The 19,921-nt window shown below is 35.7% G+C and overlaps 2 protein-coding genes across 2 annotated transcripts; one reads left to right on the top strand and one right to left on the bottom strand.

The window, feature by feature from the left end:
- Positions 1-972: 972 nt before the first annotated feature.
- On the bottom strand, positions 973-4,958 carry LOC137740053 (endoglucanase 11-like). Its single transcript, XM_068479842.1, has 5 exons — positions 4,653-4,958; positions 4,359-4,571; positions 4,029-4,229; positions 3,570-3,824; positions 973-1,795 (listed from the first exon to the last, which is right to left on the bottom strand). Exons 1-5 carry the CDS (start codon positions 4,863-4,865, stop codon positions 1,127-1,129), a joined length of 1,551 nt encoding a protein of 516 aa, XP_068335943.1. The 5' UTR covers positions 4,866-4,958; the 3' UTR covers positions 973-1,126.
- A 5,017-nt stretch (positions 4,959-9,975) lies between these two features.
- LOC137741023 (uncharacterized) lies at positions 9,976-14,128 on the top strand. Its single transcript, XM_068480831.1, has 10 exons — positions 9,976-10,299; positions 10,771-10,924; positions 11,064-11,238; positions 11,759-11,874; positions 12,038-12,097; positions 12,519-12,657; positions 13,108-13,174; positions 13,406-13,477; positions 13,599-13,664; positions 13,880-14,128. The coding sequence occupies exons 1-10, from the start codon at positions 10,117-10,119 to the stop codon at positions 14,012-14,014; spliced, it is 1,167 nt and encodes a 388-aa protein (XP_068336932.1). The 5' UTR covers positions 9,976-10,116; the 3' UTR covers positions 14,015-14,128.
- Positions 14,129-19,921: the final 5,793 nt, after the last annotated feature.

Genomic DNA, 19,921 nt, shown 5'->3' on the forward strand with positions numbered 1-19,921 from the left:
TGTATTAATGTTTAAATTCATTGCATATTAATATATCATAACAAATTGTATGTTAATGCTTCTGGCAAAAAAAAAAAAAACATTAATGTTATACTCTCCTTCAAATTTCGTAATTATTTTTCAAATTTGCATAAAATTAGACAATTTTAATTTAATCTCGTCAGTTTCTTACCAAATGGGAAACTGAAAGGGAACTATGGAGTAATTTACACAAAAATATAGGTAAATTATTTGGACATATGTGTTAGTAATAAAATATTCCCAATATTTGTAATAATGCATGCAAAATAATTTACCTACAAAATAAAAAATGTTATTTGATTCAATATTAATTTATCTGCATTTGATATAATAAAATATAATTGCACTATATATTATTGAGTGTGCCCAATATATGTAATAATGCATGTAAAATTATTTACCTACAAAATAAAGGTATGTAGGTTGATTAAAAAATAATATATCTACTACTTTTTGTTTATGAATTTTAATTTACCTTTTTTTTTTTTTTTTTTTTTTGTACAAACATAATGTACCTACAATATATAATTCCAATTAAAACTAATATATAATTGCACATATATATAGAAGTAAAATGTGCCTGGTATATGTAATAATGCTTTAAAAAAATTTACCTACAAAATAAAGGAATGTAATTTGATTGATTACTCTTCATCCCAGATTTTCGTTCTATGTTTATACACATTCACTAATTTACCCAGTCTTGCTACATGCGGAGCAGTAACTTTATCCTTTTGACTGTCTTGCTTGAATGCATGCATGCATGCGCAGTAACTTTATCCTACTTTGCCGATGATTTTAATTACCATGTGAATTTTACAGTCAAAAGTAAGTTGAATTTGACTGTCAAAAGTAAGTTGGCATGTTTTGAGAGATTAGAGGGGCTCAAAACCATGCAAGACTCGAGCAGCGCAATCAGAAGGAGGTCACAGAGTTTGGTGAGTGTTACTAAAATTTTCCCTTTATACTTATAAACACAGATAGTACAACGACGAATGGCACAAAATGGGCCAGAACACCTTTCGTTCAGCCACCATTACAATGCCAAAAAAGGGCTTACGAGTTATAACCCCAGCACTCCTTTTCCCAGTACAATATCATATACCTAATATGAAGCAACCAAATCCAAATTTTGCCCCTGATCCACATTCTCTTGGACCTCCAATTCTGAAAACTTTGCAAAAACCCCCACCAAAGGTGCTGTATTATAAGTGCAAGCCTCCGTCTGCATGTAATTATCCCTCCTGTCCACAAAATTATCTTTGCAATCAGGCCCTCCAACCAAAGCCCCGACCAAAACATTAGGGTTTGGCTCCTCCCTGGCGTACCAACTGTCATACCCCTGGGTGCACCCAATGAAACCCTTGTTCTCTCTATACGACTCCACGGATGCTCCTCTATGGTGTACCCTCTGAGGGTATTTTGGCCCATATCCCACCAAATAGCTCATGTTCAAAGGATTGGAGCCCAAAATATAATCCACCTGTGATTTAGCAAAGCTGAGGACTTCTTCATAGCCCACCGTTCCGCCATGGCAACTGAGCTTTCCGTTCGAGGTTTTGAGGAAGTCCGAGTAGACTGTTAGGAGGAATGAAGCTGCTGAAACGTACTGCATGTTGTTCCATCGCCTTACGTACAGTAGGCCTGCCGGTGTGAGTTCCACATTTTTGGCCGCGGTATTTTTGTTTAGGCATGAGCACATGTAGTAGTCTGCTTTTGATTTATATAGCTTTAGTATGTGAGAGTGTTTCTTGTGTTTTTCTTCTAAAAGCAACTGCAGAAGAACAAAAAATAAGGAGAATAAGATAGAATGTACTCTTCCATGATGTGATGATAACACAACTCGAACACAAAATCGCGGATGCATAGGCAAAAGCACTCTAGAAGTGAGGAAAATCTTATTCGAAAACCAAAACTGCAAATGAAAAAATGAATTCTTTTAACTGCTTAATCTGTTTTTACTCATTGACAAAACAAACTCCCTTTCTCTTTTATGGAGTGTTTAACTTTCTTAAATTTTGAGGTTAAGGGTGGTAAATGCAACAATATCAAAACTTGATTCAAATATGACTTAGAAACAGCATCGTACATGCAGAAATTGAATGTTATTAAAGATTTAACTCATTTTATTGCCATGTAAGTACGAAAATATGACTTAAACTAAACACCGCAATTGCATATATGAATACTTTTAACCACTTAATCGCTTTCTATTATTCAAACACTTTGTACGAGAGAACAATCATAGTTGTAAAAACCTTTTATTAGCTAAATTTACTTATAATGTGTCATTGATTGTATACAATTATGTGTCATTCTCTTTTATCATATAATTATTTATTTGAATATACAATTGATGATACTATCAATTAATTTTCTCGTACAAGGGAGGTGTATACATCATATGAGGACACCTATGGCACCTTCTTCAACACGTGGGTTGGTCTCTTGATTAACCAAGCTTAGGGAGGTTGTGCTTGTGCTTCATCAAACAAAGGAAGAGACTAAAATGAAAGAACTGCATCCATTCAGTTTTAGAAGTGGGCCATCGCCATGTAAACATCAGGCCCCGCTTTAAGATTCAATACAAAACTGATTAGATCAGCGATCTTTAGTTTACTTCATTCCACGATGACATCTACTGATCTAAATGCAGCACCGTATCATCTCCCCATCTTTTACTTTTACTCCGAGGGGACAGACTCTACTCAGGCATCGTGAAGGAGAAATTTTTCAGTATAATCGGAATAAAGAATAGTACATTATATGTTATTATACAAATAGTAAGATATTTGTGTTAAAAAGTTGGTAATTTAAAAAATGAAAATTTTTACCACTTATATAAAAATACGTGGTATATCACTCGTGTTCTGGTTACAATAAAAAATTTCTGGCAAGGATGACGTTTGTACGTTCTTTCAACCACTCAGGGTGCGAAAAGTGGCGCAACTTTCCTCACCACGACCATGCAAAGCATCATTTTGTACATGGTTTTGTGCAGAAGGTAATTTTTTCCCCTTTATTTTGGTGCTTAATTGAAAACCCTAGTGATGTGCCTTAATTGGGGCTCACTCCGTGTAATAACGAACTTTATAAAGTAAAAGCATGATGTAAAAGTTTCTTTTATCATTTCATGTTCGAATGCTAGAAAAGCTAAATCGCAAAAAGATTCGAGAGAGTAGAATTTGTGGTACCAATGAACTAGCTAGACCACAATCAAAAAGAAAAATCATGGAAAAAAAATCAAGTTATATAAAGTTTAACTCGAGTAATTACGTATAACCTAAATTAATCACATTATTCACCATTTCTTTCATGAAAAAAAAATGTAAATTCAACGCATGAGTTCTCAAGAAAAAGGTACGGGGCCCATCTTTAGTAGCAGACTCCTTATCAACACTCGTAAGGAGCCAAATTACTGTGTCAGATGTATTTAGACGCTTTTTATTTCTTTAAATACGACTACGTTGTAATTTATGTAACGTGAACAGTAAATATGATATGCTGCTTTTGAGTTTGAGACAAGAAGTGAAAAGTTGAGAAGTTACCTTGGAAGCAAGGAGTTGACAGCCAGCGAACTTAACGTCCCAACTGAACTCTGTCATTGCCCAACCAATGCCACCAAAGCTATTAGCCTTGTTAATTACATACTTCAAATATTCCTCATTGTCGGTGGCTTTGTACAGCCACAAAGCTGCCCACAGCAACTCGTCCTTGAACCCACTCACCGACGCATAGTAGCTCTTCACCACTCCCAAGCTCCAATCATACTTCTCCCTGTACTTGTCCCCAAACTCAAACAACTACACATATATCCACCCAACAAAAAACAATTTTTATTTTAACTTAATTACAAAAATTTACTTACACCAGCAATACTGCTCAGTAAAGTCAACTACATACTGTCACGTGCATAACTTTCTCACATAACAATGTGTTATTAACTTAGAGTATTGCCACAGTAACAACCGACTATAGGTTTTGTCAAGATTAAGTTAAATTTGTACCTGCTGGGCGTGGTGTAGGAGGAGGTGGGAGTAATGTGGATTACTTTCCTTGAACACCAAGGCCGCGGCCGCCATTGCAGCGGCGCTCTCTCCGGCAAGATCCGACCCGGGATTTTTCTCGTCTATCTTGTAAGCTTGCCTTGATGTCGTCATGTCCTCCGGCCGTTGCCAGCAGTAATGATCAGTGCCCCCGTCACCCACCTAGGACACACCAAATTGAACTGTATATTAAATGTGCTCAAACAGTTTGGTGCTAACTAAATAATTGATTTAATCACTATGTGTGTAACTGCTAGTTAAAGCAATTAAACGTATCAAAATTGTATGTACCTCTGCCCATAACAAATTGGGACTAGTGTGAGCTTTGATGAAATAATCAGTCCCCCATTTGATCGCCTCCATTGCATGTTCTAATTCTCCGGCGGCCGCAATCTGCTGCCGGTATTCTATAACACTCCAGGACAGCATCGTCACCGTAAATGCCATCGGCAATCCGAACTTGACGTGATCGCCGGCATCATAATATCCTCCTACCAAGTCCACCTACACCAAAAGATGTACACACTTAAAATTTTCTATTAGTAGACTTAATTATGAAATTAAATTTTTGGGACATTAACGAACCCCTTGCTCTAGGCCATCGGTGAGGCCGGAATGGTCGCGCCAGGTGACTCTCTGGTTGTACGGCAGGCGGCCGGAGCGTTGTGATTCGAAGTATAGGAGACTCTTTGTGAGGGCATCACTGTAATCGAAAGCTCCGGCGGTGGTGAAAATGTTGAGGGTGAGTAGAAGAAGAAGAAGATTATGCCATTGTGTCTTCTTCTTCTTCTCCTCCATTGTTCAGTCTTTCTTCCCTCCTATGGAAGTTTTTTTTCTCTTTCTCCAAGAAGCGAAGGGAAGAATGGGAAAAGCCAGCCAGCTCGCTTTCTCACTTTGAAAACATTGTTTGTCAATACTATCTATCTGGTACTAAATTGGTGTTTAGGCTTTGATAGGTCATAGGTGTCTTTGTGCATGTGATTTTCACATGAGAGTGATCTTTGCAAAGGCTTTACTCTCTTTTTTGTCCCGTATAGAGAAATTTTCGGTACGATTTTTTTATTAGGACGCTTTTCATGTTAGATGTAATCACTATAAGTTTAAAATTCAAATGAGACTAAAATATAGGAAATCCTACGCTTTTGTGAGAGGCATCATATGTAGATGACATGTTCAAACATCCTACTTAAGATTTCTTACGGAGAAACAACAATATTTTTCCAACCCTATCTAGCAACATAAGATAAAATGTAATATTCTTATGACACTGGTAGGCAACACAAGATTCTCTGAAGATCCTACATGAAAGATACTCATATTTTTAGACTGTGAATCTACGCTACATAATAGGGTAGTTAATTTTGTATGGCAACGAGAAAAAGAACGATCATATAATCATTGATTATGGGTAGGGTTCGTGTGGTTTTGGAAGATGGGTAATACACCAATAATTTGGACCTTTTAGTCTCTTGGAGATAGGAGTGCCAAGTTGTCACCATGTCTTGTAAATTACTATTTCAGCATCGTTCTATCTAAATTCGAAAAACAACAAGGGTCATGGAAAGAGAGAGATAAAAACAAATGACCGAACAATGTCATCCTAATAAGAAAGTTTCTCTCAATTATAAGAGGTAGTTATTGTCAAGCGAATAATGACTTGTATACTTAACAATTTAGATTAACAGTATGATAACACATCAAAACCAAATTGAATTAATCAAGGGACACGAACTATAGAGAAACTACATTCAAACAATAAGAAAACAAAGGCCACAAACCTTTGATTTTGTTCTTGATTACAACAATCAATCAAGAATGATGGTGTGGTGGCCTTGCACAGTAATCCCACATCATATCATAATCATGGCGTTAGTAAAAAGCTTAACAAATGACAACAAAATTAAGAAAGTGATTACACAAAAATCTCATCAAAACGACAAATAAGTGGTCATCTATTATATATAAAGAGGATGAAAAAGGTGAATAGTGATTTTGTGTCACCATGCTTCAACAAAAAAATTTGAACAAAAATGCCTCCAAAACAAAAAACTTCAAAGGCATTCCAAAATAATACATCAAATAAGATAGGGGCATTTTCATCATTTTAACAGTATTTCTTTAATAATTTGCTTTTTGGTGCTTTTTTTTTTTTTTTAATTAGTACCTCACAATAAGCTATCAATAATGTGATTCAATTTCTTTATTTCTAAACACGTTCCAAACATTTTAAGAGGCATGTAATGCCGGTTATAAAAAAAAGTTTTTAGCACCCGGATAACAATGTAATTAAATAAGTTATCAAAAGATTGTTTTTTTTTTTTTAACAAACAATATTATCTACAGGAGGGGGTGGGCTTAGCCTCAGAATGGATTAGCAATAATGTGATTCAATCAGTTATTTATTAAATATCAACACGTTTAAAATATCTTAAGAGGCTTGTAATACCGTTATAAAAAAGGTCTTTTGCACATGGATAATATTGTAATTAAATTATTTGTCAAATGATTTTTTTTATTTTAATAAACGTATTATCTACACTAAGGGAGAAATGATGTGCTTAGCCTCACAATAGGTTAGTAATAATATGATTCAATCAATTATTTATTAAATATTATTTTCTCTATTCTTAATATAAATTTTATAGAGACCGATTTTATTATATGAATTTAGCTGTTTTAATTGATTTATGATTGATTTCTTCTAGCATGATCTAAAATTATTCATTTATTTCAAATATTTGATTTTTCTTTTATCAATTTATGCATATAAATACATTTAAAACATATAAGTCGCAAATAACACACCATGATTCAAAAAATATCTTCCATACTCGCGTGAGCACGTGCATTCGTGCACGAAGGCTAGTGTTCCTTAAAAGAAGAGGAATTCGGGAAATCTGGTAGTGCTGCAGCTAATGCCTAATTTGCCGACAGTGACGATACCCCGTTTTGACTGCCTAAATATGTTGTCACTGCCTAAATATGTTGTCGGTGCCACCAACCTCCACGTGAGTTGACCATACAAGCCTGCCCAGGTTAGGCTCCTCTGCTTGCGGTGTGACCGGACTGGTGAAAAGGCAAAACCGGCGGAGCCGGTCAAATGGAAGCACCGACTGGCTGTGGACCTGGGCATGTTCCCTCGCCGACAGCGAGGGGAATTTACGTAAACAATGATCAAAATTTGATTTCGACCTCGGCACAAGAAAAATGAAGCTTCCCACCAAAAGTATTGAACGGAAAGTCAAGAATTTTTTCACTCGTTTTTGTTTTTCATGGGTAAAAATACATTTTCTCGTTTCAAATGTGCATGATCATGACCAAGTGAAAATTTTTCATAAGTAATTTTTAACTTGGATAAAATAGAGTTGTCATTCATTTCTTCGTCAAAATACCTTTAATATAGTGAATAATCTTATCTAAACTAATTCTCTCTATCAAACGAGACCTTAATGTCATTACAATATCAAGTATAGTAAAGCCTTGAGCATCAATATGCTGACTTCCAGTGCTTAATTAATCTTGATATGAGGTGGTAATGAATTTCTTACACTCTTGGGTTATGCTCCGTACAACCAATCACTTTATATGTCATATCCAGTTATAATTCCACGTTGCCAGACTCAGTTAGGGTGCATTTTTGTTCACCATTCTCAAGTGATAGTAATGTTTATCACCCTACTTATTACCATTAGATAAATTTAAATGTTGAGATTTGTATCTATCTACTACACATATCTTAAAATTTAAATTCATTAAACGGTTACAGATATAGTGATGAATATCACATCATTTGAGGATGATGAGGAAAAATATTCCCTAACTGATATGATATCTACTGATATGATGAGGAAAAATATCACACGTAACGTAATTCAATCAATTGATATGATATCTAGCTGCTGTTGGGTTAGTGCAATTTTGGTCCATATGATCACATCGATCCAAGGTAGGACTCCGGCCCAACTAGGGCTTGGGACCCAATTGAAAGACTACACAAAAGTGACAAAACACTTGAATTGCGACGGCGGTCCCCAATTATCTTATTCCGTTGTGGGTCCCGCCCCCGACTTTGTCCGACTGAAGATCACGTGCAGAACACGTGTCACTAAGAATCTCCTTTCTTCTCAAATCATCTTGATGATCCTCTGAGTCTCTGCTCACTGTGATCCGATGTGGGTGGCTACCACCGTACATTACCAGCCCGTCCGTCCGGTTCATCTTCACCGCCGGTCCGAACCCGAAACTCGTGTGTCATAATTTTCCGAAACCGAAATCGTTCCATTTCGGATGCTTCGGTGTCCGGCTCCGCCTTAACAAGTATAAAGTTTCGGCGGCGAAGAAGCAGCTCACGGAGTTGGAGCTTTGTGCTTTGTACTTGATTTAATGCTTGTAGAGACAATTAGAATATTACCATGCATAAAGTGCTTGAGAATTTGAGAGCGGGATGTCTCCTGTCCGTACATTTTTGAGTTTGTATAACAAGTGCGGAACAGTATCAATCAAATGTGTGTGTATTTATGTACAGAGGATTGAAGTGCCGTGGTAGATGATAGATTACGTTGAAGTTTCCACGATGAAGATTTACATGCCGTTAAAGCTGGTCGTTTTACTTGATTTCACTCTTGTTCGATTCCTACCAAGTTATGTACGGTGAATACTTGTTACGCCTTTAATTATTTAGGCCTGATTTGGTACTGAGATAATTTTAAAAAAAGCTGGAAGCTGTTTTTGTGTTTGGTAAACATTCAACTTCAGCTTTTTTTCACAGTTTTGGGTGAAAAAAAGCCAAAAACAAGAAGCTGCAAAACCCAACTTTGAAAAACCGATTTTTTTTCACATCTGTTTTACATAAAAGTTTACCAAACACTATAATACTACTTTTTTTTTTTTTTTTTTTCAAAAACACTTTTACAAAAAAGTTTACCAAACACTCTGCTGCTTTATTTTACAACTACTTATTCTCACAGTACAGCAGAAATAAATTTTTTTCAAAGTACAGTAATACCAAACCAGCCCTTAGTCCAAACTAAGAAGGCATCACATCTCGTGAGTTATAATGTTGAATTGATGTAGGAAAATATCCTAATTTCGAATTTTTATTCATTTGTTGATTGAAGAATGAAGGTACCGAAATGAGTTTGATTTGATAAGCCCCCTCTTTAAATTTGTTCACGATCGAGTATATGCATATATGAGCTGGCCTTGTTATTAGGTCAATATGTTTATCTCTTTGAACTCGAGTTTGAGTTCCTAATTTGAAGTAACTGTTGTAGAATATAGTCCTTATAAAAGAAGGAACGGATCTACAACACCATTTTTTCTACATGAGTTTTTGTGGGACTCATTCTGTAATATATTTTAACGATCTGATCCGTCTATCTTTTAGGTTTTTTCTCAAATATCATGTCTACCAAAAATCACTCAAATTTAAAACCACATTGAATTAAGTGCTTAGAGTTTATTTGTCGAACCGTATTTATTCAGTTTTTTCATTACAAATAATTATTTTAGTGGGGTTCGATTTGTCTTTCTTTTTTTTTTAAATATAAAGATAATGTACGAATGATGATATTTTAAAAGATAAACGGTTTAGATCGTTGAAACAGAGTTTCACGAAAACTTGAGTTAAAAAAGTGGCACTACCAATTCGTCGCATAAAAGAATATTAAATTTGAGATTAGCGTTTATAAAGTATAAACACGATATTAACTTTAAAAAGAACCTTTCTAAAATGGATGCTCTAATATTAATTAAAGAAAAAAGAAGCTGATGGCGGACGAGAACTCCAAATTGCCCGGGAAAATTCCAGCTGTCGATAACTTCCAAGTCAGCGTGAGAGTCAGCTCCCCCACTGGGCCCCACCCCGGTCGTGCCACGTGTACGTTGCCACCAACTTGACCGTTTACGCGTCACTTTCCAACGAACGAACGCACACTGCATAAGACTTTAGCATTCGGCAGTTCTTCTCCGTCCGGGAGAGAGTGAATTTTCGTCGGCATTGAAGGCGCCAAATTTTTCTAGGGTTTCTGGAGATTTCGGATGCGCGCGAATGTCGTCGTCGGCGGATACCAGCGACGGAGAGCACGAGGTGGAGCTTATCGTGCACGACCCATCTGCATCGGGGGATGACGGTGGCGTGGCGGTCGCGGACGAGATAGCCCCGCTCTTGACGCAGCCGGAGAGGCCCAAAATCAACATTTTCACCCTCTCTTATCCTCGAGGAACATCTAAGGTACTAATACGATTCCCTCACTTCAATTTGATCCAAAATTTCAATTCTTTTCCTCGAATTTTGTTGGTTAGAGGAATTTTAAATGTATGAAGATGATAATATTTCTAGGGTTTTGATATGTTGCCGGTTTGGTGGTTGTGAAAATTGGGGGAAGTGAAACTATGATTGACTTTTCTTTTTTTTTTTTTTTGAAATTTTGTTCAGTTTTCTAGTACTCCAAATCCAAAAGGAGTTAAACTTTAGTTCAGGAACCAAAGCAGTGAAATTTTGAAAATGCTGGTGATGGTGGTTATGTAGTTTAATGCCTCAGTGGATGGGAGTGATTCATCGGTTTTGGTTCCGTCTTAATAGCCTAGTGATTGTGTTGTCATTTTGGAGGGAAATGTAGAAGGGAAAGTAAAGTATATGAATTCTGCAATGGTGGTTTTTGGTTGATTTGATTGATAGTTAATATTGTGTATCCGTGTATAGGATCAGGTACGGAAACCACTTGAAATGGAGACATCCTCAGTAGCTCAATTTATTTCGTGGGTATGGAGTGGATCGAGATACTCCGGTCTATTGTGTATGGCCATCTCATGCACCATCTACTTTGTCATGGAAGTTTTTGCTGATGTTTTTTCTGGTTAGTAAGTTCTGCATTCTATTCATCACTGAATTGCAAGTTACATGGCATATTATGCACAGAACCTTTTTCCGCTCTATGTTTTCTCTCTCTTTCGCCCTTTTCCATTATATATTATGTTTTTGTTTTATTATGGCAGTTCAGTCCATTCCCTTGCTTGAGGCAGCATTTACAAGGTGTACGATTATCTTGGTATTGTCATTTGTGTGGTTGAGAAAGTGTGGACAGCCAGTATCTGGATTGGCAACTGTAAAAAATCTTTTGATTTCCAGAGCCCTTACGGGGTATATCTCATTGATGTGTTTCATTTATTGGTAAGTAACCTTGTATGATTTTTCTTGTTTCTTTGTTAGGAGTATTTACTCATTCTCTGGTGTCAATGTGTTCATGCATGATACCTGCCTTGTGGACATAAACAATTTCCATACTGTATTCTGCCTGTATGCAAATGCTATGTTCTTTTTACCCATATGATGCTATATTTAGAAATAAATATATGATTAATATTTATCATATAAGAGCATAGAGTTAGAAATAAATATACGATCTCTTATAAGAGCATAGAGTTAGGATAGTGTAGGAGTCTAGGACCCAAGCAGATCAAATAGTAATTCAGCTGTTGGCTCCAATGGAAAAGCTTTTGTTTTAGAGCATCCAAGTATTTGGCTAACTTATGTCTTTAAGTTTGTTTATCTGTCGAGTGTTCTTCATGTGCTTTACAGTATGTTTGAAATGCTTTTCAGGCAGCTTGTGGGCTGTGCCCTTTTAAACTTGATTCTGTAATGGGTAAGTACCACAGAAATAACCAGAAGTTCGCTCATTTTTTTATTTCAGCATTCAAAGGTTACCTTTGTCTCAGGCTATTGTATTGAGCTTCACAACTCCAATTATGGCTTCAGTTGTGGCAAGAATCATTCTACATGAGAAGTATAAGATTGCAGATGTTGGAGGTATGTAGTATATAATGATTATAATCATTGCTTCTCACTCTATTTTGAACATAATGTTGCATATCTGTCTTTTTTTTAAGGTTTTAGCTTCTGGAAATGTTTCTTAGGCTAGCTTTTGATAGTTAGGGAGTGAAGTCTTTGTTGATTGTCATTCATTTTCCAGGTCTTGCGTGCAGTTTCTTTGGTGTGCTCTTCATTTACCGACAAATGCTTACCACACAAGGTACAGAAGTGAGTTAACATAATCTTATATTACATACTGGATGTGGATGATTTTGATGTGTAGTAAGAGTTTAAACAAACTCTTCTGGTCTCTGTCTAAAAGTGAACAAAAATTTGAGCGTCACATGGATGTATTGTGTATATGGTGTGGCACGGCTTATCATGTCTTTTCACTTTAGTGAAAGAAAACTACTCTGAGATAGCAGTCCGCCAAGGGCACGTATACTGTCTTACAAATGAGGAAGAAAGTGTATCTGCATTTTGTGTCTCACTCCTATATTGTTGACAAAAGAAGTTTTAATGTTACAAAATCTAATCCTCAAATGGGGCCTATTGCATGCAATAATGTACATTTTGCGTGTTTCCTATTTCTCTTCCAAGAATTGTGGAATACTAACTTTTGAATTATGCATGAGGATTAGATAAAAATGGAGGAAAGAATACAAGTGTAAGGGGAAGCAGCTATATCTTTGCAGTCTTGGCCGGTTTACTCTCATCCATAACTGGTGGAATCAGCTACTGCCTTACAAGGGCTGGATCAAAGGCATCTGATCAGCCACTGTAAGATTACTGATTGCTTATTTGTAACTATAACCTGCATAAAAATGAATATAAATTATTCCCTCCGCCTTCAATTATCCTTGACTCGATTAATTCTACAAACTTCAAGAAATTATGAAATGGATGATAATGTGCTCTTTCTCTTTTGTCTGCCAAACTTTTGACACTGGAAAATTGCATTTTATACAAAGAGGATAACCTTTATTTAAGAAGTCTATAACTGTTTAGGTTCCATGATTATCCATGCTAGAAAAAAAAAAAAAACATCTAAGAGATTATATGTTATTGTGTTGCTTCTCTTAAATGTACATAATATGTTTACCAAAAAAATATGTACATAATACAGGGGTAAGCAAAACATATTTATTGCATCCAAGTGGTATCTTTGAAATTTTGGAAATAGTTTTATGTGGTAAAGTTATCTAAGTAAATACTCTGTCCAATTTTCAGGTTGACCGTATTTTCATTTGGTTTGCTGGCTAGTCCTGCTTCAGGATTTTGTTTGTTTGCTGTTGAGGTCAGTTGACGTCATGGTTGCAATGCTGTCCGTTGTTCTATTATTATTTCAAGTTTACCATATTCCATTTTTAATGTATCGCTGATTGCCTAGCAACTTAAAGTCATCTACCTAATGCTTGGATTTCGTCGTCGCTGAGAGTCACATTTAGCTTCAGTGCTTTCAGGTTATTATTTTTACATGTTATACACTTTTTAGGTTGTGCTAAATATTTACCCATTTTTTTTTCAGGAGTTTGTTTTCCCAAATTTATATTCATTTTCAGTTATGCTTGTACTCAGTGTCCTGGCCTTTTTCGCAGAGGTGTGGTTCGGAACTATTTTCTCTGTTTTTTTCAATTGTGCTGCTCTCATTTGTAGACTTCTATTTCTCCCATAATGCTCAAGTAGTTATGGACTTCTCAACCTATTGTGCTCGATTTCAGGTGTTCTTAGCACGTGGACTGCAGCTTGAGAAAACTGGCAAAGTTGCAAATGTTATATACATGGAGGTACGTTTCCTGTTCAGATGCCATTACCGCTCCGCTTGATTTGATTATTAATCGGTGTGAATAGTAATGAGATGCAGTAAACAATTAGGAAATCTGCAAAGTGACATCGATGACTGTATTTAATCGGATAAACAAACAAGATCAATTGCTACGATTCATCCAAACATACAAATTTTTAAACATACAAAATGCGTTCATGTTTTTCTTTGTTTCAGGCTGCACTGTCACAATTATGGGGCATTGGATCGTCGAGGATAGCTCTATCTTTTGGTCGAATTATCGGTTGTGTGCTTATTTTTGTTTCTGTTAGTTGCACCATGTATTTTGGACCCGATAAAGATACAGAATGAAAGGTACAAATTCTTCTGATGTACCTCCTCTTGTTCATTAAATTGTATGCACTGACACCTGATTATTTCTCCGCTTCACTAGTTCAATGCAAGATAGCAAAAGCAAAAGTTAGAGCCTTCATTAGCCACTGATTGACATGACTATCTTTTCCTTAGATCATTTGTAATGATGGTTGGGATGAAGCTCAAAGTTTAAAGCTTTAAACCCCTCCCAAACCGTTTTCGGTCATTGGGCAAAAATAAGCCGAGGGAAAACAATTTTTTGGGCTAGATACCTCTAAAAAGGAGCCCATGTAGACAGCCATTTTGCCACTACATGGCTCTTGGTTGATCAACAGTCCAAATAATATGACCGTTGGATCTGTTGGCCAAGGGTCATATTTCAAATATTTATTTTACGTATAATTTAATGGTTGTGAATCTTGTGATTACATGATATCAAATCTGATTGTAAAAAAAAATCATTCAACAACCCAAAGTTTAACGGCTAAAACAATTAAATTTTTTTATCTAACTCAAATTTTACCCAAAAAACTCTAAAACCTACATTGTGCGATTTTTCATTATTTATCGAAGTTTGGATATTTTTATGTTAAATTTTTTATAAAAATAAATTAGAATAGTTTACATAAGAAGAAAAATTATTTCTTTAATAATCTCTGACAAAGTTTTTAAGCGGTAACCAACTGTTAAAAGAGAAAAATTATTTTTTTGTATGATTTAAATTTTCTGACTTGAATTTTTAAACTTTATCAAACGTCGTGTTAAAGCTGCAAAACAAAGAGAATCGGCTTTTAATCCGATAACATCGCCTACATCCTACGACTGCCAGAAATTCTAAAAGGAGCTTTTTTTCTGGCGGAGCCTGAAGTGATGGCAGCCAAATTTGGTAAGCAACCTGTCTTATGTAGAAATTTGGGCTTTTCTCTGAGTTTGGCTACGGACCTCATGCTAAACTGGCCCATGCCTACTTAGCCTGGTACGAGTCCATAGTCCTCCGTCATTTTGATTGCTTGTTGATCCAATGTTATAGAAATTTGAACTACAGCAAGTGATCCAGTTGTAAGTGCACGGATTTTGACTTCTAAAATACAAAAAATCGGGAGGTTTCGGGTTCGAGGCTCCAAGCTGGTGAATTTGCTTGACTGTGGCCAGGGAGAGGCTGAAATGCCTCTGTGATCTTCCGACCCTCCAAATGAGTGAATAACCGTGACTTGCCACCATTTTTCATTTTTTGAAGGGAAAAAAACATTGTAGAAATTTGAAATAAGTCACACATGGGTTAATCAATCCTAATAATTAGACATCGAACTCATTATTCATACTGAGTTGAACCTGAGATCTTCCATCTACAAGTAAAAACGAATATTGTTAGACTGTAACACTAGTGGCATAATCCTCCAACATTTAACAAATGGTTCTTATGTCAAGGTTTAATTTTCAATCAAAATTTTATGGATAACAAAGTACACGCTGCTCGTGCATACTTCTCTAACCTCTCGCCTCATACTATATCCAAACTTGAAGTTGCATACTTTTATTTTATTTTTTTGAACAAACGATATTATTTACATTAAGAAAGAGTACAAGAACAAAAATGAATGATGATGAGTGGGAGAGTGAAAGAGTTATTGTTGCTGAATGGTGGTGTCCTTGTTGATTAACTGAGAGGGAGACCAAGACAGTGACAAGTCCGTCGCAGAAAGCGAAAGAAATATGTGCGGCCAGAGTCATCTGCAAAACCCTCAGCAAGTCATGAGCTCACCTCACTTTATTCCCTTAAATATTTGGTGATATTTTCTTTCTTGGGCAAATCACTCATGATAGCTGTTGGCATTAGATGAGTACGCACGGAAGAGCAGGTCATTACTCTTATGTACGAACATAAGCCGATATACAAAATGTTATTATACAAGTGAAGAGATTGATATATATTTTAATGTCTCTTTATTTTATTATAATACGTAATATACTGGCTTATGTGTCGAGCAAAAATAAATGTATATTGGAACCTAGCTGGTTCCATGATCATCAAAGTTCAGAAAATATACATGTGAACCCGCCGAATGTTTTGTACAGATACCTTTGTAACTACTAAGTGTTTGATATAACACAAGTTAGGCATATCTTGACATGTTACATAGATAACACTCGATAAATTATCTCGATATCACTCATCAAATGTTCAATGAAATGCCACAGTGAAAAACTGAAGAAAAAAAAATTGTGTGCTTCACGCTCTGTTTTTATCTAAAATACTTGGATCTTTAACACTGGGACCACCCAAGATTTGAGTCCTTAATCCATTATTTGTACCAAATACACTAAAAAGTCTTTTTGATATGGCACATGTACATCGCTGCTATATATAACGTTTTGTGTTAGTAATACATTGTTATCATGCGTTAATTGTTTTATATAATAACATTGTATGAGCGACACAAAATATCACAATAATAGTGCACCATTATCGTGTAAGTTGCTTTTTTCTTAATCGAGCCACTAAAATTTGAGGAAAAAAACAGAAGATAAAGAATAAGATCAAGTAATTAGAGTGGGGTGCAGCAAAGAACAAGGCCAAATTACAAGATTTGATTTGATGGTGGGGTTTGGGAGGTAAACAAGTTATTCCAAATTCGGAAAATATTAAAAAGGGGATCAAAGATGATTATTTAATTAATTTGCTTTACAAGAGGGGAACAACATCTGTTGTTAGAGACACAGACACTGAGACACACATGCTTTGACTAACGCATGCAACTTATAAAATTATATATATATATATATATATGTTCATATAATAAACAGGCATTATAATTTATCTTATGCTTCACTGTTCCAAATTACCAGATAATTTTTTCATTATACCAGTGTTTTAAAAAACGCACCTCGATGAGTACTTAGGTGGCTTCGGAGGTGGGACGGGGATGGAAACATCTCTGCCTAGGGAGAGTAGGTGAAAACTCGCCTAGACGCGATCAAGGAGCTCCTTAGGGCCTGCTATGGCGGTCGAAATCCTTGCTTGAAATTTTTTGAGCACCCCTCGAAGTAAGGTTGGGCTTCTAAAGCTCTGCCCTCCTGTTTTTTTTTTGTTGCAGCGGCAGTGTCTTCATGAAAAAGACGATCGCGAAGAAGAAGAAAATTTTTGGCCCGAAACAAAGTCGTTTTGAGCAAGTCTTGTAATCTTTTTTATAACCCACAACAGTCCCCAATTATTTACATCACGTGGGCTTCGCCTAACACCTCAAGCCTTTGGGTTAGCCAGAATTATCGATAAAATGCCTTGGCTTCGCCTCCGTCTTTTAAAACATTATACTATCCAAAAATTGCATGTCCATCTAATTCTCATATAAAAAAATGTTGAGATTACTATCAGGGCATTTTAAGTAGTGATTTTACATTCTAACTGGTAATGCAAGTGATTATTTGGGATGGTTGTAGCCACTTTCTTATGATTTTAAATTTTATGAATTACAATTACGTGGTTGACCAAGAAATATTTAAGTTAAACAACTTGATTATGTGTCTTATTTGCCCACCTAACAAGCGTACCGATAATTACATAATCAAAGTATCTGTATTATAATCAATGCGCACGAAAGATATGTCAATAGTAAATAACGTACCGATATAATTGACATGTCAATTGTCTTGTGATGAAACTGTGTTTTTTTGTTTTGTTTTTGGTCGTAAGCACAAGCAACGAAGCAATCACAGAGTATATGTATGTATATCTGTCCATCATAAACCCTAGTTCAAATGACATCATGCAAACTTTTCGTACCAATAAAAAGCAATTTCAAAAACCCAAAAATTTCGACCCTTATCTATTTTCTACAGAAAAATCAAAAAGTTCAAAGCCTGAAGCCACACTACCCCTCATTTTTAGGAGAGATTTTTCAATGTGATCAAAACACGGGATATTATACCACGTATCATTATACAAATGATGTGATATGTATATTAAAAAGTTAATAATTTAAAAAATACAATTTCTCACCACTTATATAAAAACACGTAGTACGTAATATACCATCCGTATTCGGGTCACTTGGAAAAATTTCTTCGTTTTTAGGCTGGCAAATGCATCCAACAACACAAATATTTTGAGAGAGAGAGAGAGAGAGAGAGAGAGAGAGAGAGAGAGAGAGAGAGAGAGAGTTTTGGCTTTTGAAGATTCTTATCTTGTGAATTTGAAAACGAAACAACAGCTAGCTCAGACGACGATAGTTAGTTTTCGTTTTAGAAAAAAATGGGATTGGATTGGATTTGTTTTTACGTTTTTTAAAATTGAAAAAAAAAAGGATTGGATTGGATTGGTTTTTGCGTTTTTTTAAAAAGTTTTTTTTTGAAAAAAGTTGGAGGAGGGGAATCGGATTTCGTGGGGAAGGGGAGGGAATGTCATGCTGGTGGTGGGAAACCGGGAAGTGGGAAGTGGGAATATATGGTGCAAGGCAGAAGCCGAAAGCTCTAATTAAACACCCGCACGTGCCTTCCCTTTCTTTGACTTTTTTACCCACCCTTTTTACCACTTTGGTCCCCCCTCTTTCCACTTATTTACCTCCCAATGCCACTCTCTTCGCTGGCATTACATATTCTCTCACCTTTCCCTCTCAAAAAAAAAAAAAAAAAAGGGAAGGACAAGTAATGTAATTAAATGCCCCGTCAACTTCTCTGAAAAAATGTAACCGTAATTCAGCTCATTAACTTGCCCCCGGTCCCACCTACCAATAACGTTTCACTGTGGATTACCAACAATGACCTTCTCTTGACCAAAAGTTAAATCAACCAAGATTCCCTAAAAAAAAAAAAAAAAAAAAAGGTGAAATCAACCATCGTCTGGTTCTGTGCATAAATAGCTCTTAATCGTTGATGTATTGTAAAATAGGAGCATATTTAAATGAGATGTTAAATTTAAAACGTTAAATTTTAATTTGATGATTCCCTAAAAAAAAAAAAAAAAAAGAGGTTAAATCAACCATCGTCTGGTTCTGTGCATAAATAGCTCTTAATCGTTGATGTATTGTAAAATAAGAGCATATTTAAATGAGATGTCAAATTTAAAACGTTAAATTTTAATTTGATGGTTGACTTGGCAATTTGATATACTGTCAATATTTTCCTTGCACCTAATGTGCCAAAATTTATTGCTTTATTTATGTTTTTTTTTAAAAAATAATAATAAAAGTTGAGTTGTTGTTGGTTTAAAAATAATAAAATAATACTTAAATATGCTAGCATTTAAGGTAAGTCCAGTTGTCACATCCCGGCCCAAGACGGATCACTTCCCGGGTCCGCTCCATCACCCTAGCACGATATTGTCCACTTCAAATTTTACATCTCTTATGTCAGCTTAGTCTTTTTTTCCATGTCATCTTTTGATATCTCGATTAGAACAAATGATATGTCATTTGTTATTATTATATGTCTATGTGACATTTTTGCATCTCATTTAGAGATGGTCTAAGGAGACTCCCTCAAAGGTGGGGCTCTTCGTGGATTCTACACCTCCTTGTTTTTGGCACAATTCTCATGTCAACATTATAAAATGTTGTGCAAAAAAAAAAAAAAAAAAGTTGTTGCAGAGAGTCTCACTTTGAGAGAATTTCCTTAGCATTTCTCTTACAAAATTCCTTAACCAGAAGTTAAGCTAGTGAACTTTCACAATTAATTATGTGCGTGAGTAGTTCTCGGTTGTCGATGTAAGTAGATTTTCTAATGTGTAAACGATTACATTCACTAACGCATAAATGGCCAATTGTCGTTTTGGTAGAACTCATCTTAGTTAAACTAGAGAGCTCCATTTGGACTTTTACCTACAACCCAAGTATGGTAATGACAGTTGCTCGCATGCACGAGAGTTTATTAGATGTTGAAGCAAATGGACGCTACAATGCATCAATTACT

Source organism: Pyrus communis, chromosome 7 (genome assembly GCF_963583255.1).
Source record: "Pyrus communis chromosome 7, drPyrComm1.1, whole genome shotgun sequence".
NCBI lineage: Eukaryota > Viridiplantae > Streptophyta > Magnoliopsida > Rosales > Rosaceae > Pyrus > Pyrus communis.